Below are 27,822 nucleotides of genomic sequence, written 5' to 3' on the forward strand. Positions count from 1 at the left end.
ACTCGGTAACAATTCTGTCTGTCCCTGAGTAACAATTCTCTGGCACTCAGTAACAATTCTGTCTGTCCCTGAGTAAAAATTCTGTGGCCCTAATTAAAGTTTCTGTGGCCCTAAGTAACAATTCTCTGGCACTCATTAACAATTCTGTCTGTCCCTGAGTAACAATTCTCTGGCACTCGGTAACAATTCTGTCTGTCCCTGAGTAACAATTCTCTGGCACTCAGTAACAATTCTGTCTGTCCCTGAGTAAAAATTCTGTGGCCCTAATTAAAGTTTCTGTGGCCCTAAGTAACAATTCTCTGGCACTCAGTAACAATTCTGTCTGTCCCTGAGTAACAATTCTCTGGCACTCCGTAACAATTCTGTCTGTCCCTGAGTAACAATTCTCTGGCACTCCGTAACAATTCTGTCTGTCCCTGAGTATGAATTCTGTGGCCCTAACTAGCGTTTCTTTGTCCCTAAGTAACAGTTCTGTGGCCCTCAGTAACAGTTCTGTGTCTGTGCGAGTAACAATTCTGTGTCTGTGCGAGTAACAATTCTGTGGCCCTAAGTAACAGTTCTGTGGCCTTCAGTAACAATTCTGTGTCTGTGCGAGTAACAATTCTGTGTCTGTGCGAGTAACAATTCTGTGTCTGTGCGAGTAACAATTCTGTGGCCCTAAGTAAAGTTTCTGTGGCCCTAAGTAACAATTCTCTGGCACTCAGTAACAATTCTGTCTGTCCCTGAGTAACAATTCTCTGGCACTCAGTAACAATTCTGTCTGTCCCTGAGTAACAATTCTCTGGCACTCAGTAACAATTCTGTCTGTCCCTGAGTAACAATTCTGTGGCCCTAATAACGTTTCTGTGGCCCTAAGTAACAATTCTCTGGCACTGAGTAACAATTCTGTTCGTCCCTGATTATGAATTCTGTGGCCCTAACTAGCGTTTCTTTGTCCCTAAATAACGATTCTGTGGCCCTCATTAACAAGTCTGTGTCCCTGAGTAATGGTTCTCTGTCCCTAAGTAACTTTTCTCTGTCCCCAATTATCGTTTCTGTGGCCCTAACTCTGTCCCTGTCCCTAGTACAGAGCGGTCTGCCTCTGTTCAATAACTGCAGGCAAATGAAGAATTCCAAAATGGCCGCTATTTATAGCTCGACCATTACACAGTGCTGGCTGGCTGGCTGCTGATAGGCTGATGCGATCACATGTAGTTGAGGAATGCATTATGGGTCAGCGCGCCTTGTCTGCGCGCCTTCCCAGACATCCCCGCTCCGTCGCCGCACATGTCAGCCGCCATTTTCTGAAAAATTTCGATTCGCGCGTCCGAATTAGGCTATTTTTCGGATTCGGCACGAATCGAAATTTTTCCGATATTCGACTCGAATTCCACTTCGGATACTTCAATTCGCTCATCTCTAGTAATGTTAAGCGCCACCATTACCCCTTGTTCTGTCAGTTTTCATGGAAAGAGTGCACTGGGAAATGGAATACTGAGTCACTAGCTGCAATGCTGCATACACGCACTCCACATTCTGTTCCTGCCTTTTAACATGAGGTAGTTTTTTTTTCCACCATTGCTGCCATTTGTAAGGTATCCTGTTTTTTTGCCATGGTTACTCCTTGCTGCTGTTTACAGCTGCAGAACCTCCTCTGCACTGAGAAGCTGGTTTATGAGTACCTAAGGTTTTTTTTTTTTTTTGGTGCTTTAAATTAAGTTGCCTGATTCTAGCAGTGTAACATGTTGGATCCGAAACGCAAGGAAGACAGCCTGTATGTTTTGGCTCCAGCTCATGGTCCACTAACCGTTCTTTGTTTTTTTTTTTTAATTTAAATATTTATTAATTTTTCATGTTATTACAAAAATTCTATAAGAAGAGACACAATACATATAAATAATCCATACATTTCTACTTTGTCCTTCCTATTTACCTCTTTTCTTTCCCTTCCCTCCCAACCCACCTTTTCCCCCCTTCCCCCTCCCTCCCCTCTGCAAGATCTTCAATTTCTCAAGGCCCAATAACTTTAAATAACTTCCTAGTTTAGAGTTTTCTATATTTCTCTTTCAATCCTGATTTTTCCCATTTTTCCCATCGCGAGTAGTATAATTTCAACCTGTCTTCCTGAATATAATAAGATTTTTCCATTCTTCTAATCTGGTTTACCCTATTGATCCAATCCTCCTCCGTCGGCACCTCTGTCTTCCACCAAAACTTGGGAATCAACCCTTTTGCAGCACTTAAGTAGTACCATACTCCTGATTCTTTGTATTTATTAACTGTTGTCTCAACATTATGTAGGAGACACATGGTTGGGTCTAATCTTATGTTATTTCCAGTTATTATTTCTATTAAATTGACTATTGTCTTCCAGAAAACCTGAATTTTTGGACATTGCCACCAAATATGAAACACCGTGCCCTCCTCCCCACATCCTCTCCAACACATTTTTGAATTCTCCCCCCTCATCCTGTGCTCAGTGCTCGGTGTAATATGCCATCGTGTCAAACATTTATAATTAATCTGAACGTCTCTCATACTAACACTCTCGTGAACTAATCTAAATATCTTATTCTGTTGGTCTTCATCTATCTCCACCTCCATATCTCTTTCCCAATTTGTTATAAAAATTAACTTTGTGTCTGTGTCTAATTCTGTGAGTATTCTATACATTTTTGTGACACCGTGTTTCCCATCTCGACGTGTTTCTAATAGCCTTTCAAACATATTCCACTCCTTTTTTAATCTCAAGGGTTTTGGGAGAGTTCCAATAAAACATTTTAATTGTTGATATTTCCACTCATCTATTTTAGTAAACATAGCTCCTCCCCTCTCTTTTAATTCATTAAATGTTCTCAATTCCCCCTCTACCAATACGTCTCTCAATTGGATATCTTCCTTTTTAAACCATCTCCCTGATATCTCATCTTTTCCTGGAGGGAAGAACTCCGTGTTTGCAAGAGGCATTAATATAGAATTGAATTCCCATTTCATTTGTTTATGTAAATTATCCCATATCCTTAACACATTTAAAGTGTAAGTGCTTGTGCTTTCTTTAATTCTTCTATAATGTGCTGGAACCCATATCATCTTACTCAAATTAATTCCACTCAGTTCATTTTCTATTTTTACCCAACTTTTCCCCTTATAGTTAAAAGTCCAATCATAAATTCTTGCTAAAATTACAGCTTTGTAATATCTCTTGACATCAGGTAGTCCCATCCCCCCTTTCTCTTTAGTGCTACTTAGTGTTTCATATGATATTCTTGGTTTTTTATTCCTCCATATATATCTTGTTAACATTCTTCTCATTATCTTAAAAAACGCCTCTGGGAGTTTGATTGGGATCATTTGAAATCTATAGAGTATTTTAGGTATAATTACCATTTTAATTAGGTTTATACGTCCTAAGCATGATGGGTTTCCTCCTTCTAATCTTTTTAGTTCGTCCTTAGTCTCATTTATCAGGGAAATATAGTTTAATCTATACAGTTGTTTATATGAGGTAGCAAGTTGTATTCCTAGGTATTTTATATCTTTTTCTCTCCAGATAAAGGGGAATTCTTTTTGTAGCTTTTCTTTTTCGCTCTTTGGTATATTAATGTTCAGTATCTCTGTTTTTGTTGGGTTAATTTTTAGATTTGATAGTTCACCGTATTCCTTCAGGATCTTCATTATACTTGGTAGTGTTATTCTGGGGTTGCCTACATAAAACAGTAGGTCGTCCGCAAAGGCCGCTACTTTATGTTCTATGTTTTCTATCTGTATTCCCTTTACCGCTCCACTATTCCTTATTATTGATAGCAGGGGTTCCAATGTCAAAACATACAGCAAGGGGGACAATGGACATCCTTGTCTTGTTCCATTGGACATCCCGATGGATTCCGACCTCTCCCCATTTACCGTGATGATTGCGGTGGGCTCCCTATATAATTTACCTATCCACTCACGCATTCTCTCTCCAATCCCCAACACTTCCAAGTTTTCCATCATAAAGCCCCAGTCCACTCTATCCAATGCCTTTTCGGCATCAATTGACAAGAGCACCACCGGGGCTTTCCCTTTTCTACTTTTCTGAATAAGCATCAAAGTTCTCAACCCATTGTCTCTACCCTCTCTCCCCGGGACAAAGCCCATCTGGTCTCCATGGATCCATTCGGGCATTAGATCTTTCAGCCTGTTTGCTAGGACCTTTGCGTACAACTTGGTATCAGTGTTTAATAATGAAATTGGTCTGTAGCTAGAGCACTGAGAAGGATCTTTTCCCTCCTTGTGATTGAGAATGACATGGGCCTGAAGGGATTCCCTCTTCCTCTCCATCCCACCTCCCAAGTCATTCATATATTTCTTTAACTTTGTCTAACCGTTCTTTGTTATCCTGCAAGGTACCGTCTTAGGGGCCTGATTCTGACAGCCTCGGTCATTGTCCCCTACTTTAATCCTCACCCTCCTTAGAGTTTCCCTTAGCTTCATCAGGTTTGCCCCCTCCTCTGCCTTATGCAGGGTGTTTCTCTAAAGCTATGCTAGATTTCATGGACAAAAAATGGAGCAATGACTGCTGACTTGAAACTCAGCGGTCATAAACTTACTTCTTCATTTTGCCCTACAGAACATTTTTCTGACCTACCTGCATCCACAAGACTTCTGTTGTGGATGCACTGTCAGATGAAAGAGTCTCAAAAATCCAGTTTGGACAAGTTTATTCTGAGGAGCTGAAATCAGCTGATATAACTCCCAAGCTTGAAGGTACCATATTGATTCTTATTGACCTGATTTTGAGCCAGCTTAAAACTTGAACAGCCTGCGGCTGGTAGTAGTACTGTTACTACTGAAGACACACTAGTGTTTAAGGATCCCATTGACATACAACTGGAAGCCCTTTCCAAATACGCTGCTATGGAGACAGGCTAGTTGATCTTATCTGTCTTATTTCCCTTCTATAACTGTGTGGAAAACTCTTTGGCCAAAATGTTGTTCTGGGGAAAAGCAATGTGAAAAGTGTTTGCTGTGTATGCCTTTTGATGGTGAATGGCTCTTTGCTACATCTTTATACAACTTCCTAAAGAGGCATTACTGGTGGTAAATGTATCGTAAAAGTATAGTTCTCCAGCAGAAGAAGCCTAGGCCTCAGTCTAGGAAGAATCCTCCTGCCTCTAAAGCCAATAAGAATCGCATTCAATTTTCCTAAGCTTTACACTCCAAGACCAAACACAAGCCAGGGGCCCAGTTCAATGGCAAATTTTTGGCCTACCTATCCCCCAAACATGCTGACAGATGCTCTTTGTAAATAAGGGATGCCCCCACTTTGCAAAGTTGGGGAACATCTGTTGGCCTTTGCAGACCTCTGGTCAGAAAACATCCCAGATGCATGGGTGAAAGATATGGTGTCCAGGGGCTATATGCTAAGCTTCACTCTCTACCTCCTCTCTGCTTCATGTCTTGCACCCTGACTGTGTCTTTGCACAGGCTAGTAACCCTCCATGCTGCTCTGACATACCTTTTGAACCAAGAAGTTATTGCCATAGTTACAACTGTGGAAATGTTTGTGTTTTTACTCAAATCTTTTCACCCAAACCAAAGGGTGGCATTCGACCCATCTTGGATCTGAAGGCTAAAAAATATCTTCACTCAAATCCCAAAATGGTGCATCGAATATACCAGATCTGTCTTATTTTTCTTTCTTGTTGCCATGGACATCAAGTATGCTTACCCACATGTCCCTGTTTTTCCAGAACACCAACATTTTGCTGTGGGCACACAACATAACCAGTTTGTAGCGCTTCCATTTGGTCTGTCCTCTGCACCCTGAGTATTTACTAAGGTACTGGCACTTGGGCAAGGCTTGCTGCGCTTTGAGGGTCTTCCTGTTGTGGACATTTCCTATTGAGGGAACAGTCGGCAGAGACTCTACCTAACACGGTGATACAGACAGTTGAGACCTTGAAAAAAAAAGTTCAGTTGCATCCTGAGCCCTCCGAAATCTGGAACCAACACGTCAATTGGGATATTTGGGTCTCATCCTGGTTACAACTTAAGCCAGAGTTTTTCTTCCCCATTAAAAGCTTAAAAACATTCTGTCTTTGTGGGACAATAGTTCAATCTGCAGACAAACTCTCTCCCCTGACACCGATAAACAGTTTATCCTTGGCCTAGAATCCTGCTCTGGAGATGGGGTAGTCCTTTCTCCCAGTAGAAGAACCTAACAGCCTAGCTTCTAGCCTGAAAGGACTGATAACTAAAAACCATACTGTGGGTGAAATATATCATCTAGAGTGTCACATCTGTGTCTAATTTACCTTCTCTGGTGTCAACAAAGCTTGCTGTGATTCAAGCAAAGAAGTGCAGCAGAAATGATTACATGTTTCATTATTTGGTTGTTTGATACTGGGAAACAAAATTATGGGTGTCAGATTAGTGTGGTTAAAAGCTAAAGCTGCAAAACTGAAGTTGCAAAAGGAAACCAAATGCACAAAGCATAAATTGAGTTTCTGATACCAATGTGTCTTTCTATTTAGCTAATCTCTATGACAAGTGTTTTTTCTTGTGCCTTGTTTTCAGGAGCAAGAAAAATATGAAAATGAAGAGAGAGCAAATAAATCAGCTTGGAAAAAAACTATTTTGAATAATCAGCAAAAGTAAGATACAATATAGCAATATATATTTTTAGAGTGATTTTCTTTTCCCCAAAAAATGTAGGAGCTAGCACCAATTCAATATGTATGTACAGTGTGCATTTATGTATGTACATGCATATCCTCTCAGGGTCTCGTGTATCAACAAATCGGTGATCTCTTCAGCAGTGGCAAATGTTCCAAGTCACACTGGTAAAGCTACCCTGCAACCTGCACAGCAGCTGGAATGTAGGTTTGGCATGGAGTTAAAGAGCTGCTGCTATAATGCTTTACATCCTACCCTACTATATATAGGGTAGGCAAGTACACATTCAACACACCTGTCTAATATTTCAGTTGTGCCCCCCTGCCTTCTAGACTCACAACCATGTCCTGTAAATCTTCAAGAAATTGGACTTTTCTACTGCTTGTGATTAGGATCTTACAATAAGAAAACAGTTTGGAAAGTGCTTTAGGAACATGATGATTGAAATGAAAGGTGATCATGATGATGTTTTGCATTCAAAAATCTACCAGCCACAAAGATAACAGAAGTACAGCATGTGTCCTAAATTCTATTATTGTAACTAGAGAACAATTTGGATATCATAGCATTTTAGTTTGAAGCTATATAATGGCCATTGTTATTATTGAAGTTATTTAAAGCAAAAGTACTAATAGACTATATATAACATAGTGTAGGGCAGCACAGTGGCTAAATGGTTAGCACTTCCGCCTGGCAGTACTAGGGTCATTGGTTCGAATCCCAACCACGGCACCACCTGCCTGGAGTTTGCTTGTTCTCCCTGTGCCTGCGTGGGTTTCCTCCAGGTACTCCGGTTTCCTCCCACACTCCAAAGACATGCTGGTAGGTGAATTGTATCCTGTCTAAATTGGCCCTAGTATGTGTATGTATGAATGTGAGTTAGGGACCTTAGATTGTATGCCCCTTGAGGGTTAGGGACTGATGTGAATGTACAATATATATGTAAAGCGCTGCATAAATTGACGGCGCTATATAAGTACCTGAAATAAATAAATACTGTAGATGTGTTATATAGCAGAATAACACATAGCTGTATGACAAATTTAAAAAGTGTTATTTATTCATTAGGTACACAGTAGACCTCTAGTATCAGATTATTTGATTTTGGCATGGAGATGATGGCGCAGGTTTTTCAGCCCTGCTTTGGTGCACTGTAAATAGGTACAAAGCTTCTGATGTTTTGTTATACTATTATTTTTTAAGCCTTTTATTTACAATATCTTAAAAATTACAAAATATATAGACCACAATTTTTAATAAGTCAATAGAAAACTACATAAAATTACACAGCACACTGTACCCCTCCACCACTTCTTTCCCTCAACCCCTTTTCCTAATATCAAACATAACACAACTCTTTCTCTATACCGCTATACTGTACTTCCCCTATAAAAGAAAATCAAAAACCATTAGTATCACACAACACCCAAAACCCTCATATATACATAACCCCCCCCCACACCTCCCAGAAACAAATCCCTCCCTCCACCCATTGTTTCATACATCCTTCCTGAAAAGGCAAAACGTACCACACTCACCTTCCCACCTCCCTGTATACATAATTATTCAAAAACATTCCCTCCCACCACCCTCCACATTACAACAATAGAGCCCAAAAGATCCCACCCTCCAGACACAACATTAAAGCACTCTATTTACACACATCAAATTTCCATATTTTGTTGGCATTTTCATAACCTATTTTCTTTATATCTCCATATGCATAGAGCCTCCCACCGATCATGGCCACACAATCCTTTACTGTCATCTCTTCTTTCCTGAAGAATATTTCTTGCATCCCACAAACTTTCTTTTACACAATTCACCATTATCCATAACACCCTCCACTCACCCTTACAAATATTACACAATCCAAACATCACCTCAAAAGTCATTCTCTCTACCCCAGTGTAATCTTTAATCATTTTAGCCAAGCTCTACCATACTTTATTTGCATAACCACACCCCCAAAACAAATGATCCACATTCTCCACTCTTCTACACCCTTCCCTCGGACATACTTCACTATCAACCAGACTCCTCCTTCTTTGAAACTCTATCGTTGGTACGCATTTATGCACTGCCATCCAAGCCACATCCATTTATTAAATGCACTCCCCCATGCTTTTTTTACTTTGTGACTCATTCTAACCTCCCACCACGTCCAACCCTTCCCTTCCCTCCAATATACTCATCACTTTTTTTTACTATCACACCCAGGGCCGTATTTATTGATTGTTGGACCTTGGGTAAACATTTTCTTGGGCCTAAACCCCCTGTTCCCTCAACCCCCCATTCTCTCAACCTCCCGTTCCCTCATGCATTTTTGCAGCTATAGCTAGACTAGCAGCTAGACTCAAAATCAGTTTACTGCTGCAGATCAGGCAGCAATTGCGATTGGTTGCCAGAGGTTACAGCATATCATTTCCACTCAATGATTTGTTGCTAGAGCTTACAACACATAATTTATTGATTGTGTGCTAGAGGTTACTGCACATCGTTACCACTCACCCATTGGTGGGTGGGGGGGTAGATTGTGACCAGTGGCAATGATGCTGGGGGGGGGGGTAAATGGGATAAGTGGTAGTACTGGGGGGGGAGCAATGGGATCAGTGGCAGTGCTTGGGGAGTGGGGTAGATGGCTTCAGTGGCCGTGCTTGGGGGGATGGGACGAGTGGCAGTCCTGCGGGAGGGGAAGGATGGGATGAGTGGCAGTGCTGGTGGGAAATGGGATGAGTGGCAGTGCTGGTGGAGGGATGGGATCAGTAGCAGTGCTTGGGGAAGATGGTATCAGTGGCAGTGCTTGAGGTGAATGAGCTCTGTGGCAGTGCTGGATGGGATCAGTGAAACGCACACAGCAGTGAGTACACCCCTCACATTTTTGTAACTATTTTATATCTTTTCATGTGACTACACTGAAGAAATTACACTTTGCTACAATGTAAAGTAGTGATTGGACAGCTTGTATAACAGCTTGAATCCTACCACTTCTGAAAATTTTCCACCTTGCCCTGGGCATTCTTCAATCTGGCCGGAGGAGGACAGGGACTTGGGACTCCAAACTTCCTGTTTAAAGACAGACTGGTCCATCTCCTCTTCCTCACTCTGTGGACTTACCACCTTTTCATCCTCATCCATGCCAACCTCCTCCTCTCCCTCCGCGACCAGTTTTTTAGGGGCACAATGCTGTGTAAGAGAAATAGCCCCCTCCTCCCTGGCCACATCATTGGGAGGATCCGGAGAGGGTACATGGAGGTCCTTTTCTGCAACAGGTACCTGAGTATTCTCAGTGGGTTTCATGCCCTTCACCACATCATCAAAGGAGTTGAACCACCTTCCTTTCTCACATCTACAGCCTCTGCCCCTTGGGGAATTTCAGGTCACCCCCTTGCCCAGGTGCCTTTCGCTGCCACCGATGTGGCATTTCCTGCCCACAGGACACTCGGCCATGACATGCCCTGCTTGGTAGAAATTCCGACATACCTGCCCATTGGTACAATCCTCCTTGATGCGACCAAAGGAAAGAGGACAAACAAAACAAAGGCTGACCAGGATACCAAAGGTAGCCCTGGTTTCTTCAGATAGAAAATGTCAGGAGGGGTGAACACACGCACACACACACTCACTCACTCACTCCATGCCAGTCAGGCTTAATTTTTTATTATTATTGTACAGGATTTATATAGCGCCAACAGTTTGCACAGCGCTTTACAAAATTAAGGTAGACATTTCAGTTACAATACAATTTGGTACAAAAAGGAAACAGAGGGCCATGCTCTTTAGAGCTTACAATCTAGGAGGAAGGGTTGAGTGATACAAAAGGTAATAGCTGTGGGGGGGAGATGATCTGATGGAGGAAATAAATGGCGGTGTACTAGGTAGCAGCAGGATAGACTTCTTTAAAGAGGTTTTCAGGGATCGTCTAAAGGTGGATAGATTAGGAGACAGCCAGACAGATTGGGGTAGAGAATTCCATAGGATGAGAGAAGCTCAGTTGATATTTTGAGACCAGGTTGGTGATGTAGATGGGGGCAGAGTTGTGGATGGCTTTGTAAGTTGTTAGTATTTTGAATTTTATTTGTTGAGCGAGTGGAAGCCAGTGGAGGGATTGGCAGAGAGGGGTAGCAGACACTGAACAGTTGGTAAGGTGGATGAGCCTGGCAGCAGTATTCATGAAGGACTGGAGGGGGGATAGCCTATGTAAAGGTAAGCCAATGAGGAGGGAGTTGCAGTAGTCGAGTCGAGAGATTACCAGGGAGTGAATTAGAAACTTTGTGGTATCATTGGTTAAAAAGGGGCGTATTCTGGAGATGTTGCGGAGGTTGAGGCGGCATGATTTTGACAGGGATTGGATGTGGGCCTGAAAGGATAGTTCATAATCCAGGGTTAGACCTAGCACCTTGACATGCAGGGATGGGTTGATAGTCGTGCTATTGATCCTGACTCAGAAATCAGGGGAAGAGGCACATGGGGGAGGAAATATCATGAGCTCAGTTTTGGATAGATTGATTTTTAGGAAGTAGAGTGACATCCAGTCTGATATGTCTGTTAGTAAATCAGTGATACGTGTGGAAACTGATGGGGTAAGCTGAGGAGTAGAGAGATAGCTTTCCATGGTTTCCAATACCAATTCAATGCTGATGACACACAAATCTATCAGCTGACCCAAGGAAGAAGTTTAGATCGAGAATAGGAGGGGTCCAAGGACAGAAACTTGGGGGACCCCGACAGAGGAGTAGGAGAGGAGGACGTAGAGTTGTAAGTAACGCTGAAGGTGCGGTGAGATAGGTAAGATTCAAACCAAGGGAGAGTATAGTCACAGAGACCAAGTAAATAGAGTTTTTTTTGAGGAGGAGGGGGTGGTCAACTGTGTCAAAGGTAGCAGAGAGATCCAAGAGCAAGAGTACGGAATAGTGGCCATTGGTTTTAGCGGTTAGTAAGTCGTTTGTGAGTTTTAGGAGAGCAGTTTCTGTGGAGAGTTGTTTTGAGGCACCTGGTATTGTCTGTTTGCCAGGGCTGTAGCAGTCGGGGCCTAATTCTGTGTGTAGTGAGGGGGGGGCTATTGTGTCCAGGGTGGATGACAGTGAACTATTGACAGAAGTTGCAAGGTTGGGGCAGGACAGGGCTGAGATTTTGTCATGGAGACAATCTGTTACTGAAAAAAGAAGAGGGGTTAACATAATGAAGGTTTCTACGGGTAACTGTTTGGTAATTGGATGGCAAGGAGGAGGAAGCCAAGGAGAGAGTGGAGCTAATAAGGGAGCGATCAGAGAGAGGAAGAGGAAAGTTGGTGAGGTGCATAGGTAGGAGAATACAAGGTTGAGGCAGTTACCATTCGAGTGAGTAGAAGCATGTGTCCATTGTTTTAGGGCAAAAGAAGTGGCTAGGCTCAGAAGTTTAGAAGTAGCAGGAGTGTTAAGATTAACGGGGATGTTGAAGTCACCAAGAATGATAGTGGGAATTTCGGAAGAAAGAAAGTAAGGCAGCCAGACAGAGAAGTCATCAAGGAAACTTAATACCGGTCCAGGAGGACGATAGATCACAGCAATTCTTAACGAAACTGGAGAGAACAGACGAATACAGTGAACTTCAAATGAGGAGAGGAAGGTGAATGGAGGACCTGAAAAGTGCTTTGAGGGGATAGGAGGATTCCTACTCCACCTCCTTTCTGTCCACTAGGCCTGGGAGAGTGAGTCCAGAGGAGACCACCATAGGAGAGGCAGTCAGATGCATGAAGCCAGGTTTCTGTAATTGCAAGCAAGTAAAAGGAGTTTGTGATAAAAAGGTCATGGACAGAGGTGAGTTTGTTACAGACAGAGCAGGCATTCCAGAGGGCACAGGAAAAAGGGAGGTTGGTTCTAGGAAGAAGAGGACACAACTGTGAGAAGGAGGAGTAAGGAGTGCATGTTACAGAATGGTGAACTGAAGAAGATGACTGGGTAATAGCTGAAAGAGATGGATGGTGAAACAGGTCACCTGTAGTCTGATTAGTATTTGAAGTTGTCTGCTGTTGTTTCTCGCTTTGTGCATTCGCTGAAGTGCAGAGCCGAAGTGCAATACTTAATCCATGATTAACACTTTATGATAGTTGCCAATGCTACCCCAAGCTGTGCTGCCCTTGGCTGTACATTTGCACCCAAAACTCCCTATGGCTATTAAAGGTGTCCAACACATTTGTGAGCTTTGTGCCGGTTAACACAGTCACAATACCTCAGTAGGAAAGCCTGGATTTCCTCATCCTCAACAAAGGGGTGGTACATATGAACGGTAATGTATATACGCTGCTTGAATTCGCTGCATAAAAATTCAGTTCCCTCCAACAGGTGATCACCCTCCTTCTCATGTTTCCGCATCTTTACAGTCTGAACATTCTCCTTGTGCCAGAAGTTCACATCATATCCAGAGCTAAGGAAGCATTGAACACAAAAAATGTCATGCCTAACAGGTACTCAGTAATGCCCTTCTGGATTTTATATAGGCCCAACTCGCCATGCTTAGGCTCAGCCACACAGCCTAAGTGTGTTTGGAGCTTCAGGAGCATGCACCACCATTCCATCGCCAAAAAGCACCGCGGCACACTCAAAGAAATGGCTGGGTAGGGGGATCGCTTTTGTGAACCGCCCCGCCCAATAGCAGCATGGGGTGCACCCGAAGGAAACACCCAAGACTGAGCGAGACTGGTGCCTTCATAACTTGTAATAATACAAGATCTTTGCCAAAAGGCCCAGAAGCAATTTCATTATTTTTTTTAGTAGCATGGCTGTGGGTAATTCATCTGTGTCATGATATAGTATATATTACTGTGATAGTAACCTGTTCATCTTAGCTTCACAGTTAGTGTTAGGGATTAGGTTTAGGTTAAGGCTTCTGTTTAAGTCTTAAATCTAGTTATTTTTTTATGGGTTAGTGTCCGGTCAAAGGCTAGGGTCAGCAAAAATTAGTTTTAATTGTTATTTTGGCCTTCTTCCTCTTTTGTGGACCTTCCAAGAATCATGTGAATTTGCATCAGACAAAACATCCTTGGCATGTAGCAGGAAAATCTTTTTTTTCATGGAGTACCTAAATTAAAATATTTGCACTGAGTAGGCAGAATCTCCACTAACACCCCGGTCACATCAAAGCCGATTTTGAAATTGTGCGACCTACAGTGAAGTCGCACGATTTCAAAGTCGGGTGACTTGCCGATTTAAGGTGCGATTTTCAAGACATTTGACACAGATGTCTATGCAAATCGCACCAAAGTAGTGCATGCGCTACTTTAGAAATCGGTGCCACTCCAACCAAGTCGGAACCACACCGATATGACAGCTCTAATAGCGGACAATGTGGTATGACTTGGCATACGATTTGCAAGTTGCATGGCATGCAAATCGCATGCCAATTCGCACCCGATGTGACTGGGGTGTTATTGTGAATTATAACTATTTTGAGATTAAATATGCAAATTATCTTTATGATTATTGTATTGACATTAGCTTCAGATAATATTTTCTTGTTTAGATTGTAAATTTAGATGTGCAGTTTTTTTAAGGCAGTGTATTCTGTGTGTGTTTTGTTTTTTATAAGGCATCACATTCTTTGGTTCTGGAGTTCTGATTGAATAATCATTTTGAAGACCTCCATTATCTTTGTATGACAGGCTTTTTCAGCGCTTGGAAACAAAACTGAAGGAGATTTCCAAAATTGCTGGTGATGTAACACAAAACGTGTCTTTGTCACAAGGAATGGAGCGAAAGAATGTTATACAGCATATTCGCAATATGTACAAAATGGATTTAAGTGCAAGCAGACATTGGCAGGAACTTGTTCAGCAGCTAACTCATGACAGGTTAGTACTTAATCACTCGCAATTAAACACCAAGGTGCTTTTTTTCTTCTAAGTTTAGAGGTCATAAATACTCGTGCATATAAGTATTAGAAATTGAGGAGTAAGATAAACTATAGAATGTTACCTCACATTTGCCTGCAGCATATAAACTACTTGTACAGTGTGGTCAGCATACTTTCAACATATATTTAACCGCATGCCGCCCAGCCACTGTACATATACGGCGGCAGGGCGGCACTCACAGGTAAAACCACGTTTTAAAACGTGTGTTTTGTAAACAAATAGGGGGCGTGCCGCCGCCCTATTTGTCCCACGGATCACCGCCGCAGATGTCAGTCGCCGGGTCACAGCCGCTCCTTAGCTCGGCGGCAAACAGTGACAGAGCACAGCTGATCACCGCCATTATTAGTATAAAAATACCCCTAAAAATCCCAGTATCTTTCCCGCCATTTGTAAACGCTATAACTTTCACGTAAACCAATTAATTTACACGTATTTTTTTTTTTTTTAGCAAAGACATGTCGCAGAATGCATTTTGGCAGAAATTTATGACTAAATTTGATTTTTGCATTTTTTTTTTTTACTGGACATGTTTTATAGCAAAAAGTCCAAAATATTGTTTTTTTTTTCCTCAAAATTGTCAGCCTTTTTTTTTTATAGCGCAAAAAATAAAAACCGCACAGGCGATCAAATACCACCGAAAGAAAGCTCAATTTGTGGGGAAAAAAAGGATGTAAATTTCATTTATGTACCATATTGCATGACCGCGCAATTGTCCGTTAAACTAGCGCAGCACTGTATAGCAGAAAAATGGCGTAAATTGCAGTATTTATACCATAGTTTGTAGACGCTATAACTTCCACACAAAGCAATCAATATACACTTATTGGGATTTTTTTTTACCAAAAACATGTAGCAGAATACATTTTGGCCTAAATTTATAACCAACTTTGAGTTTACTATGTATTTTTTATAGCTGAAAATAAAAAATATAGTTTTTCTTCAAAATTTTTGGCCTTTTTTTGTTTATAGCGTGAAAAATAAAAAGCGCACAGGTGATCAAATTACACCAAAAGAAAGCTCTATTTGTGTGAAAAAAAGGACGTAAATTTCGTTTGGGTACAGCATTGCATGACCGCGCAATTATCAGTTGAATTAGTGCAGCGCCGAGTAGCAAAAAGAGACCTGGTCAGGAAGGGGGGTAAATCCTCAGGAGCTCAAGTGGTTAAAGTAAATCTGTAATTTAAAATAAAGCTGGACCTGCAAAGAAGGCGAATATCTATTTCTTTCCTGCTGTCAATATTGAATGCCACTGTGAGGAAAATACATTGACCTTTAAAATTTGTCAGAAACCAACATTTTCTGGAGTGTTGTGTTGACAAGAAACCAAGTCAGTTGACTTCCCAAAGCTCCCTGCATGCTCAAATATTCTGCAGCCTGGACTCCACTATCACTACTGGGTACATTTCTACCTCCAGATGCACTGTCCAGTGTTTTGTAGGCCACTTAAGATCAAGCTGCAGTACCTGTCACCCAGCAAAAAGCATCTTACTTTGCTCTCTCTCTCTCTTCCCCCCCCCCCATGGGGTTTGCCTTTTCCAGGGGTTCAGATTTAAAATATCTAAAGGGTGCTAAACTCTTGCCTAAACTATTCAGGAGCTTAATTCTTGCAGATTTAAGGGGTATTATACCCAAAAGCAATTATTTATTGTATTGCAGCTTACCAATTCTTAGATTGGACGACTATATTAGTTTTCTTTTTTAGACTTTCTCTCTTTTATTTTTACCTGGTGATCTAGCCTGGCAGCCTGTTTTTCACCAGAACTAGCTGTCCTGCAGATGTAGCAGTTAGAGGGTTGAGACAAACAATTTAACACTGATAGGGGTGACAACGAGCAGCTTTTATTTATTTATATCCAAACAATAGTGAAGGCACAAGTAATCACTTTTAAAATACACCACCCAAGGTGAATGGTTCAGTTACATTGGTGGAGTCTATCCAAGGATAATTGACAGCATTTACTTAATGTAACAGATGAAGTCCATCCAGAGGTAACTATTAACATAACTGAATAAAACTGATGAAGTCCATCCAGGGTTAATGTAGAAATGAATGTCCATCCACTAATGGCAGAGAGATCTCAAAACAGCAGTTTGGAAAAGGAACCCTTCCAATCTGAGAGACCTGGAACAGTTGGGGAAAGAAGAGCGGTCCAAAATTCCAGAAGAGAGGTGTAAGAAACTCAAAGGAAGCGATTGATCTTAGTTATTTTTTCCAAGGGGTATGATTCCAAATATTGAATTGAGGGTGCCAGTAAGTTTTTCCAGTCCATTTTTGGGGTTTTGTGTGGAATGTGTCAGATTTGTGTTTTTGATTCTCCACTTTTTGTGTCATAGCAATACAAACAAAAGAATTAAACATGAGAATGCCTAAACATATGTAATTGCAACAATTTTCTGGGCAAAGTGGTGCATTATCTGACAGAAATGCAGTGGTGCCAATATTTTTGGCCATGACTGTACATCTAAAGCCAGCCATAGACCATTTGAATCTTGGTCGGTTCAGTAGGTCCCAGCCGAGATTCGAACCATGTATGGGCAGACTGAATGTACTCAAGGCAATCAATCAAAAAAGGAAAAAAAATAAAAAGTAAAACTAATGCAGCCACCACATCTGTTGACTGGTAAGCTGTAATATATCAAATTTTTGGTTTTGGGTTTAATACTGCTGTCAGTTCACTTTCAGCCCTTATAGCCAGCAGATTTGGAAACAATTTTCATGTAGGTCTATGATGCACTTTGTGAGTTCCCCCAATTCTGTGTACATGTTACAAAATGTTATATGCCTATATTTGGGAAATGACTTTTTCCTGGATGGACGTAGCCTGATGTGGACCTAGGACATTGTTCCCCTTCAGGTCTACTTTACTTTTGATTGTCAACAGTGGCCAGATTTGAAAGCTGCTATTGGACGGAATAGCAGCTGTGGATCCGCCCACTGCCATGTGCAGTTATTCAAAAGTAAACAGACCTGATGGCGAAGTAGTCTCCCAATTCCCCCATTAGGTTCCACCCACCCCAATATAAAACTCTTCATCCATGCTCTTGTCAGTGTGACAGACGCAATGTGTCGGGGAGGGCAGGAGTGAGTGAACTGAGGGAAAAAGTGTGCCGTATGGACGCTCCTTCCTCATTGCAGACACAAACAGAGTCATGAACTTGTCTATTCCACATATTTTGGAACCTAATCACTAAGATGTTCATGCTCTTATAGTGTAGATTTTGGTCTCTAAGGGGTTAACCCAGGGCTTAAAATTTCAAGTCCTGAGCTACTAGCCAGGCCTTAGAGTTACTCGCCACCAACAAACACTCACAAACAGTGACACTTGTACCCACACACACAGACATGTACGCGCACACACATACAGACACATGTATACACACACAGGCACGTACAGACACACATACACACCGATACATGTACATACACAGAAATACACACGCACACACACATGCACGTACATAAGTACGTACATACACAGACACATGTACGTACATGCGCGCGCACACACGTGTACACACACATACATGTACATACATGCAGACACGTACAGATACACACAGATACATGTACAATTGTACATGCATACACAGACACACACAAACACACACCTCAAAAAGTTGCAGTACTTCGTTGTTCACTCACAGATCTGGGTACTGCACTCTAGGGGGAGGCAGAGAACACAGAACACACTCCTTGCTTTGCTTTCACTGCGCTCAGCTATTGAGCAGTCTGACAGCTCCCACTATCAGTGACAGATCCGGCCTGAGCTCCAAGCCTGCTCAGCAACTCGGTCCTGGGGGACACACTCGACCCCACCATAATTTGCACTCGCCATTGGCGAGCAGGCGAGTGGAAATTTCAAGCCCTGGGTTAACTGATACTCTGGATTCTGATCTCTGAGGAGTTAACATTTACTTTGCAGATTAGACCGTTTAGGACAAAATCATCTACTGTGGAGACTGTAAAGAGTTAATGGTCATACACTTGAAATTCCTTATTTCCAAAAAGTCTTTAAATATTAAATCAAAACTATTCTCTGCAAGTGATACATACCACATTTGATCCACCTTCAGGAAAAAAATGCTCGCTAGATTTAGTGCTCAAATATTCTCCATATCTGGTCCGTTTTTACCCTTTTGCTGCCAGGTCCTATGCCCCACTTTAAACCTCAGGTGGCCAGACCATTTTTGCAATATTTCACTTTTTTATTTTTTATTTACAACTTTCAGAGTTTTTAAAAGACCCCGTCCCCTCCCAAACATACATTTCCTGAAAGTGCATGACCAGTAAAATAACAAGTTGGTTCTACTAATTGTGTAGATCCTAATTAGAGATGAGCGAATTATTCAAAAATTCGATTCGGCTGATTCGCCGAATTTGAGGAAGAAATTCGATTCGATGCGAATTTATTCGCTACGAATTTAACTTATAAAAAGGGTTTCTAGGCTTCAGAGAGCCTTTAAATTAGTGCAGAACACTGTACCTTTTAATTTAAATGCCCTTGGAGATGAGGAAGGAGAAGGAGAAGGATGAGAAGAAGGAGAAGGATGAGAAGAAGGAGAAGGAGAAGGATGAGAAGAAGGAGAAGGATGAGAAGAAGGAGAAGGATGAGAAGAAGGAGAAGGATGAGAAGAAGGAGAAGGATGAGAAGAAGGAGAAGGATGAGAAGAAGAAGGATGAGAAGAAGGAGAAGGATGAGAAGAAGGAGAAGGATGAGAAGAAGGAGAAGGATGAGAAGGAGAAGGATGAGAAGAAGGATGAGAAGAAGGAGAAGGATGAGAAGAAGGAGAAGGATGAGAAGAAGAAGGAGGATGAGAAGAAGAAGAAGGAGAAGGATGAGAAGAAGAAGGATGAGAAGGAGAAGGATGAGAAGAAGAAGAAGGATGAGAAGAAAGAGAAGGATGAGAAGAAGAAGAAGGATGAGAAGAAGAAGAAGGATGAGAAGAAGAAGAAGGATGAGAAGGAGAAGAAGGATGAGAAGGAGAAGGATGAGAAGGAGAAGGATGAGAAGGAGAAGGATGAGAAGAAGAAGGATGAGAAGAAGGAGAAGGATGAGAAGAAGAAGGATGAGAAGGAGAATTCCAAGCCGGCAAAAAGTGTATCTGCAGAGCTCCGCTATTTCTTAGCGGAGCTCTGCAGATACACTTAGCGGAGCTCTGCAGATACACTTAGCGGAGCTCTGCAGATACACTTAGCGGAGCTCTGCAGATACACTTAGCGGAGCTCTGCAGATACACTTAGCGGAGCTCTGCAGATACACTTAGCGGAGCTCTGCAGATACACTTTTTGCCGGCTTGGAATTCTTCTTATTTTCATCCTACTTCTTCTTCTTCTTCATCCTCATCCTCAGAAGAAGAGGATGAGGATGAAGAGGAAGAAGAAGAAGAAGTAGGATGAAAATAAGAAGAATTCCAAGCCGGCAAAAAGTGTATCTGCAGAGCTCCTCTATTCTGCAGATACACTTAGAGGAGCTCTGCAGATACACTTTTTGCCGGCTTGGAATTCTTCTTATTTTCATCCTACTTCTTCTTCTTCTTCTTCTTCATCCTCAGAAGAAGAAGAGGATGAGGATGAAGAAGAAGAAGAAGTAGGATGAAAATAAGAAGAATTCCAAGCCGGCAAAAAGTGTATCTGCAGAGCTCCGCTATTTCTGACAGTTCTCTGACATTCACTCCATACAGCGGTTGAAACATTGTATCTATTGGTTTCCATAAATGGAAACCAATAGATACAATATTTCAACCGCTGAACTCTGCAGATACACTTAGCGGAGCTCTGCAGATACACTTTTTGCCGGCTTGGAATTCTTCTTATTTTCATCCTACTTCTTCTTCATCCTCATCCTCAGAAGAAGAGGATGAGGATGAAGAAGAAGAAGAAGTAGGATGAAAATAAGAAGAATTCCAAGCCGGCAAAAAGTGTATCTGCAGAGCTCCGCTATTTCTGACAGTTTTCTGACATTCACTCCTCAACCGCTGTATGGAGTATTGAATGTCAGAGAACTGTCAGAAATAGGCTATTTCTGACAGTTCTCTGACATTCACTCCATACAGCGGTTGAAACATTGTATCTATTTGTTTCCATAAATGGAAACAAATAGATACAATGTTTCAACCGCTGAGCTCTGCAGATACACTTAGCGGAGCTCTGCAGATACACTTTTTGCCGGCTTGGAATTCTTCTTATTTTCATCCTACTTCTTCTTCTTCTTCTTCTTCATCCTCAGAAGAAGAAGAGGATGAGGATGAAGAAGAAGAAGTAGGATGAAAATAAGAAGAATTCCAAGCCGGCAAAAAGTGTATCTGCAGAGCTCCTCTATTCTGCAGATACACTTAGAGGAGCTCTGCAGATACACTTTTTGCCGGCTTGGAATTCTTCTTATTTTCATCCTACTTCTGCTTCTTCTTCATCCTCAGAAGAAGAAGAGGATGAGGATGAAGAAGAAGAAGTAGGATGAAAATAAGAAGAATTCCAAGCCGGCAAAAAGTGTATCTGCAGAGCTCCTCAGAAGAAGAGGATGAGGATGAAGAAGAAGAAGAAGTAGGATGAAAAGAAGGATGAAAAGAAGAAGAATGAAAAGAAGAAGAAGAAGAATGAAAAGAAGAAGAAGAAGAATGAAAAGAAGAATGAGAAGAATGAAAAGATTCTTCTTCTTCTTTTCATTCTTCTTCTTCTTTTCATTCTTCTTCTTCTTTTCATTCTTCTTCTTTTCATCTTCTTCTTTTCATTCTTCTTCTTCTTTTCATCTTCTTCTTTTCATTCTTCTTCTTTTCATTCTTCTCATTCTTCTTCTCATTCTTCTTCTCATTCTTCTTTTCATTCTTCTTTTCATTCTTCTTCTTTTCATTCTTCTTCTTTTCATTCTTCTTCTTCTTTTCATTCTTCTTCTTCTTTTCATTCTTCTTCTTCTTTTCATTCTTCTTCTTCTTTTCATTCTTCTTTTCATTCTTCTCATTCTTCTTTTCGTTCTTCTTTTCATTCTTCTCATTCTTCTTTTCATTCTTCTCATTCTTCTTTTCATTCTTCTCATTCTTCTTCTCATTCTTCTTCTCATTCTTCTTTTCATTCTTCTTCTTCTTTTCATTCTTCTTTTCATTCTTCTTTTCATTCTTCTCGTTCTTCTTTTCATTCTTCTTTTCATTCTTCTTCTCATTCTTCTTCTTCTTTTCATTCTTTTCATTCTTCTCATTCTTCTTTTCAAGAAGAATGAAAAGAAGAATGAAAAGAAGAAGAAGAATGAAAAGAAGAATGAGAAGAATGAAAAGATTCTTCTTTTTCTTCTTCTTCTTTTCATCTTTTCATTCTTCTTCTTTTCATTCTTCTTCTTCTTCTTCTTTTCATTCTTCTTCTTTTCATTCTTCTTTTCATTCTTCTCATTCTTCTTTTCATTCTTCTTTTCATTCTTCTTCTCATTCTTCTTTTCATTCTTCTTCTTCTTTTCATGAAGAAGAAAAGAAGAATGAAAAGAATGAAAAGAAGAAGAATGAAAAGAAGAAGAAGAAGAATGAAAAGAAGAAGAAGAATGAAAAGAAGAAGAATGAAAAGAAGAATGAGAAGAAGAATGAGAAGATTCTTCTTCTTCTTTTCATTCTTTTCATTCTTCTTCTTTTCATTCTTCTTCTTCTTCTTCTTTTCATTCTTCTCATTCTTCTTTTCATTCTTCTCATTCTTCTTTTCATTCTTCTCATTCTTCTTCTCATTCTTCTTTTCATTCTTCTTCTTCTTTTCATTCTTCTCATTCTTCTTTTCATTCTTCTTTTCATTCTTCTTCTCATTCTTCTTCTCATTCTTCTTTTCATGAAGAAGAATGAAAAGAAGAATGAAAAGAAGAATGAGAAGAAGAATGAGAAGAATGAAAAGAAGAATGAAAAGAAGAAGTATTCCAGTACAGCAAAAAGTGTATCTGCAGAGAGCTCCGCTATTTCTGACAGTTCTCTGACAGTTCCTTCACATGTACAGCGGTTGAAACATTGTATCTATTTATTTCCGAATAAAAACATCTGTATCCTAAATGGAAACAAATAGATACAATGTTTCAACCGCTGTACATGTGAAGGAACTGTCAGAGAACTGTCAGAAATAGCGGAGCTCTCTGCAGGGACACTTTTGCCGGCTGATCGGGAAAAATCCGATTCGCGCACCCGAATTATGCAAATATTCGGATTCGACGCGAATCGAATTTTTCCTGAAATTCGAAACGAATTCCACTTCGCCTGGTTCGATTCGCTCATCTCTATTCCTAATGTTAACTTTCACGTAAACCAATTATTTTACACGTATTGAGATTTTTTTTTTAGCAAAGACATGAAGCAGAATACATTTTGGCCTAAATTTATGACGAAATTTGATTTTTTACTGGACATGTTTAATAGCAAAAACTAAAAAATATATTTTTTTTTTCCTCAAAAGGTTTTTTTTAAAAAAAAATTTAATAGCGCAAAAAATAAAAAATGCATAGATGGTCAAATACCACTGAAAGAAAGTTCTATTCGTGGGAAAAAAGGATGTAAATTTCATTCAGGTGCAGTGTTGCATGACCGTGCAATTGTCAGTTAAAGTAATGCAGCACCATAACGTAAAAAATGGCCTGATCAGGAAGGGGGTAAATCCTCTCGGCAAGTGGTTAAAATAAGCACCCACTGACCACTATAGCTGTATGCACTATAGAAAAATGAATCACCAAATTCAAAGCAGAAGCACCCAAGTTAAAACATATTTTGTGCATCTCTGGAATGCATGCACATTTTCGCATGTTTTATTCCTAAAACATGTTGCAAGAGAAATAACTGTGGATGTAAAAGAAATATACCGGTATTGTGCTCCTAAATTCTTCTTTGATATGAAAACACAGCTCTGAATTCCTATGTACATGGTGTAAGCCTTGGCTACTAAATTTCTGATGGATTACAAAGAACACAGACCTTTCTTCTTCCCCTCCTTACCCCCTTCTCATCTCCACAACCCCTTCTTGTGCACAGGCAGAGAGCACAGGAAGTTATTTTTGCACTTGTCCACCAGATATAGCAAAACACTTTGAATCGGGGCGGACTGACAACCCATGGGGCCCCGGGGCAATTGGGGATCATGGGGCCCCTGTGTCCTTGCCCACACTCAAACCACACCGAAAAAAGCCTATGAAAGGTACCAGGGAAATCTCATAGGGCCCCCTACTGACCCTGGGCCCTCGGGCAGTGCCCGAGTACCCGAATGGTCAGTCTGCCCCTGCTTTCAATTTTATATTTAACCACTTCCCGACTGCCCTATAGCAGAACTACTGCTGTGGGGCTGTGTAAAATCACGTATATATATACGTGATTTTTTATTTTCGGGTAGGGGGTGCACACCGCCATTGGCAGCTACAGCTGTTGATCACTGGGTCCTGGCTGGAGATTCCCCGCCGACACCCAGGGATCGCTGAGGAACACTGACGGGGGAATGATCTGTATGTAAACAATACAGGTCTCTCCCTTGTCAGCACCAGCACACTGCTTTGTATTGCTCTACATAGCAGAGCAATACAAAGCAGCGTGCTTACAAAGTAAAACACACACAGGCCACAATGTAAAACAGCACACAGTTAACCCTTTGATTGCCCTAGATGTTAACCCCTTCTTGACCAGTTTCAGTGCTTTTTATTAGCACTGATCACAGTATTGTCACTAGGGATGTCAGTGGCAGTTAGTTCCCCCCCCAGTGTCAGCATGCCCACAGCAGTCCCGCTATAAGTCACTGATCGCCGCCATTACTAGTATTAAAAAGGAAAAAAAATCCAGTATATATACCGCAATTTGTAGACGCTATAACTTTCACATAAAACAATTAATTTACATGTATTGGGGTTTCTTTTTTTTAGCAAAGACATGTAGCAGAAAACATTTTGACCTAAATTTATGACGAAATTAGATTTTTTACATTTTTTTTTACTGACTATCTTTTTTTTTTGTTTACAGTGCAAAAAATAAAAACTGCACAGGCGATCAAATACCACCACTGTCTATTACCCTGCTTTGCCTAGGTATTTGCAGAAAAGGAGTTCACGTTAAGTGCTTCAAAGAGGCCAAATAGCCAGTGTACTGTCTGCAGTCATAGTTGCTATGTAGGAAATACAGCAGGGAACCTACAGTATATAGTGTGTACTGATAGATGGGCCCCCTGATTCCAGATGCGAATGACCCATCTGGCAAGAATTTCCACACCCTCTGACACACCAAGGATAAAGAAAGAGGTTTCATTTTGGGAAATACTCCCCATAAAGCAACAGCAGCAAACATTGGTAGATAACCATTTTGCATAATGCCACAAACAATGAGAGGACCTCTTTAAGTGTCTTTTTTTTTCTTTTCTTGATCCTGAGTCTAGGGCATTCTTAACTAAAGGGATGGTCCTGGAATCTAAAAGGTCCTATAGTTGTTCAAAACCCCTCCCACTGGTCAGTGTACTATTAAACATTGGGGCCCAAAGTTCCTCTTTACTCTTCCAACTCACTGTGACTGTAAAAAAGAAGAGCAACTTGGGTGTGGGCAGCTGTAGCATTAGAGTGACAGCCCGGTCTGCATGGCAGTGGTCAATAGCACCACAGACCCAGGGCTACACTTATTATTGGTGTTTATATTGCCTAAATGGCCATTCTGTTTGCTTTCCTAAAGATGGTCAAAAGGATGCATGCTGCTGCTGTTCCAGCTGGAAGCATCCACCCCATCCCCACTGATGATACTTTGGAGCTCCAACCAGGGTATCCACAATCTGCAGTCACAACCTACTGGTTCCACAGCCTGATCTGGTAGTTTTTTTTTTCCCTAAATTTGAGCTTCAGAATGAAGCAAGCCACCAACGGAGTAAAAATGTTGCTTTAGTAAGCAGCCACAGAACTGCTTTCTGACATTTCAGACTGTATGTGTGTTTTATTACGTGCAAACGACGTACTAAATGTGAAAGTATAAATGCTCACATTATAAAATAAATCTGAGAGAGGAACTAAAAGCATCCAGTAAGCAAATTCCAGTTATGATGCCACCCGGCAGTGTGAAAGTATTTTATAAACTTATCATATAGACCGCTCTCTTCAATACATTAGAAAATGTGTATGTGATGATAAATAAAAGTGCTTTAGTGCTACATAAATAAATAGTCTATATGCAAGAACATAAATAAATCAATTGAAAATAAACAATTCATATTAAACAAACATTCAGTGCTCTTCCTGTCTTCCCAAAAGAAAGCACACCGCACTCACCAGAAATACATAAAATACGCTTGTGATGTCCCTGATGACATTAGACGTTGACGACGAAATACGTTGGGCGGGCTTTCTCCAAGACGTCACGTCCAGTCGGTGGAGTGTAAACCAGCACTTTCGGTTTTCATTTTTGAGATACTACATGCTCAATTGTTCTATACTAATATAAGTGTGATTTTAAGCAACTTTTTATTTGGATAATACTACGCTATGAGAGGTTCCTCCTATCTCTTTCCCTCTATGAGAGAGATTTATAAAAAAAAAAGTCTCTTAAAGACAGATTTCTTTCCAACATATGATGACATCTAATTGTCCATATGTATGGGGGATTATCGTATGATCAGAGTCTTACATCCATTTGAGATATCACAAGCGTATTTGACCTTCTTTGTGAAAAGAGGTCATATATTTCTGGTGAGTGCGGTGCTTTCTTTTGTGAAGATAAAGTACGAACAAAACCTATCCCTCTATAGCGTGTGCTTGTCTTAATTAAGAACATGAAGTGTCATTTCTGTCTGCTGCTTTATTCCTTTGCTATTTGCATGAATCACTTCTGCCAAGTTTTCCTGACACCAAGAGAAAAAAAGATGACAGTGGAGTGACCTCCAGCACACAGCCTGTGATTGACAGCCTCAACTCTGTTCCTGTATGCTGTGTGGGAGGGGGTGTGTCCCTTCACTCCAATCAGCTCTCAGAGTTTACCTCATTGAGCTCTGCAGTGTTTAATTTCATGTCTACACCCCGTTTATTGAAAACTCAGACAAGCTGTAAAAATTCTGGACTTTGAACAGATGTAGAGACTAGAAGACTTCAGATACACAGGTACAACTTATGTTGGAGGATTTGTTTGATTTTTGTGTATCAACTGAGGCCAGTAACTTCACTGGGTATACATAAGGGTTTGCAAGCACTTTACTGAACCAGTGTTTTGTTGCTTCAATAAAATAGGATGGAACTACCTGAAAAACGGACAGGTGGACTCCATCAGTCCGCTCGTGTGAAAGGGGCCTAAGGGTTGACTTGAAACAGAGAAATGGTTTTAAACTTATAGTAACTTGGCAATGTGTGATGGAAAATAGTGGAGCTCTGCTGCTACTAGGCCAGCCTGGTGACACTATATAAAATACAGGTATAATGGGGACGTATCTGACCAAAAAATTAATTTTATTCCATCAGTGATATCCTATATTAACCTCCTGACTGACACTTTGCATTGACAAGATGACAGTACTCTCTAGTACCTGAGAGTAAAAATTCTGTATTTTTTCAGCCATTAGCACCTTTTTTTTTTTTTATAATTAAAGCAGGTGTAAATGCATGATTTCTTTTATAAATCATAATTTTTAAGATAAACATGTTATGCATACCTGTTCTGTGTAATAATATTGCCCTCCTCAGGGATGCACGATTTAGACCGCCTGACGCCTGAGACATGCACTTTCAGGCGCCGGGCAGGTTTTTTTTATTTATTTTTTTTTTTTACATTTAACCCTGCTGCTGGCAAGCTGCCTCTCTAGCCTGGGTTCACCTGTGTGTACTGAAATCGCCATTGCCATGGTTTCTGTAAGATTTCAGTACAGGTCCTTATTTGTCAGCTCTCTGTCACTCTCCACAACTGCCTCCCACTGAGTTGACTGCTAAATCATGTCCCATTGACTTGACTGCTAAATCATGTCCCATTGACTTGAATGCAAAACCGCCTCCCATTGGCTTGAATGCAAAAACCGCCTCCCACTGGCTTGAATGCAAAAACCGCCTCCCACTGGCTTGAATGCAAAAACCGCCTCCCACTTACTTGAATGCAAAAACACCTCCCACTGACTTGAATGCAAAAAACACCTCCCACTTGCTACAGTGCAAAAACTCCTGTGAATTGCAGTCCTATGTAAAGACTTATCTTCACATGCCACTCTATCAATTGCGAATCTGGAATGCACCACTACAAACTCACACAGGACCCTTTTTTGTAATGCGATCCACACGCATTGCGTTTTGAGTGCCATCTGTGTGAACCACCTCAATAGGAACACATAATATGTAATATAACAGCACACTGTT

General features: G+C 40.9%; 1 protein-coding gene across 1 annotated transcript in view; it reads left to right on the top strand.

Moving 5' to 3' along the window:
- The window catches only part of LYST (lysosomal trafficking regulator), a 310,685-nt gene that overhangs the window by 211,240 nt on the left and 71,623 nt on the right, over positions 1-27,822 (top strand). Inside the window, exons 32-33 of the mRNA XM_089668582.1 lie at positions 6,538-6,614; positions 14,276-14,464. Of these exons, the coding sequence (XP_089524708.1) occupies positions 6,538-6,614; positions 14,276-14,464 (266 nt within the window). The remainder of the gene's footprint in view (positions 1-6,537; positions 6,615-14,275; positions 14,465-27,822) is intronic.

This window comes from Staurois parvus, unplaced genomic scaffold, assembly GCF_062004578.1.
Source record: "Staurois parvus isolate SC_StPar_1 unplaced genomic scaffold, SC_StPar_1.0 ptg000059l, whole genome shotgun sequence".
NCBI lineage: Eukaryota > Metazoa > Chordata > Amphibia > Anura > Ranidae > Staurois > Staurois parvus.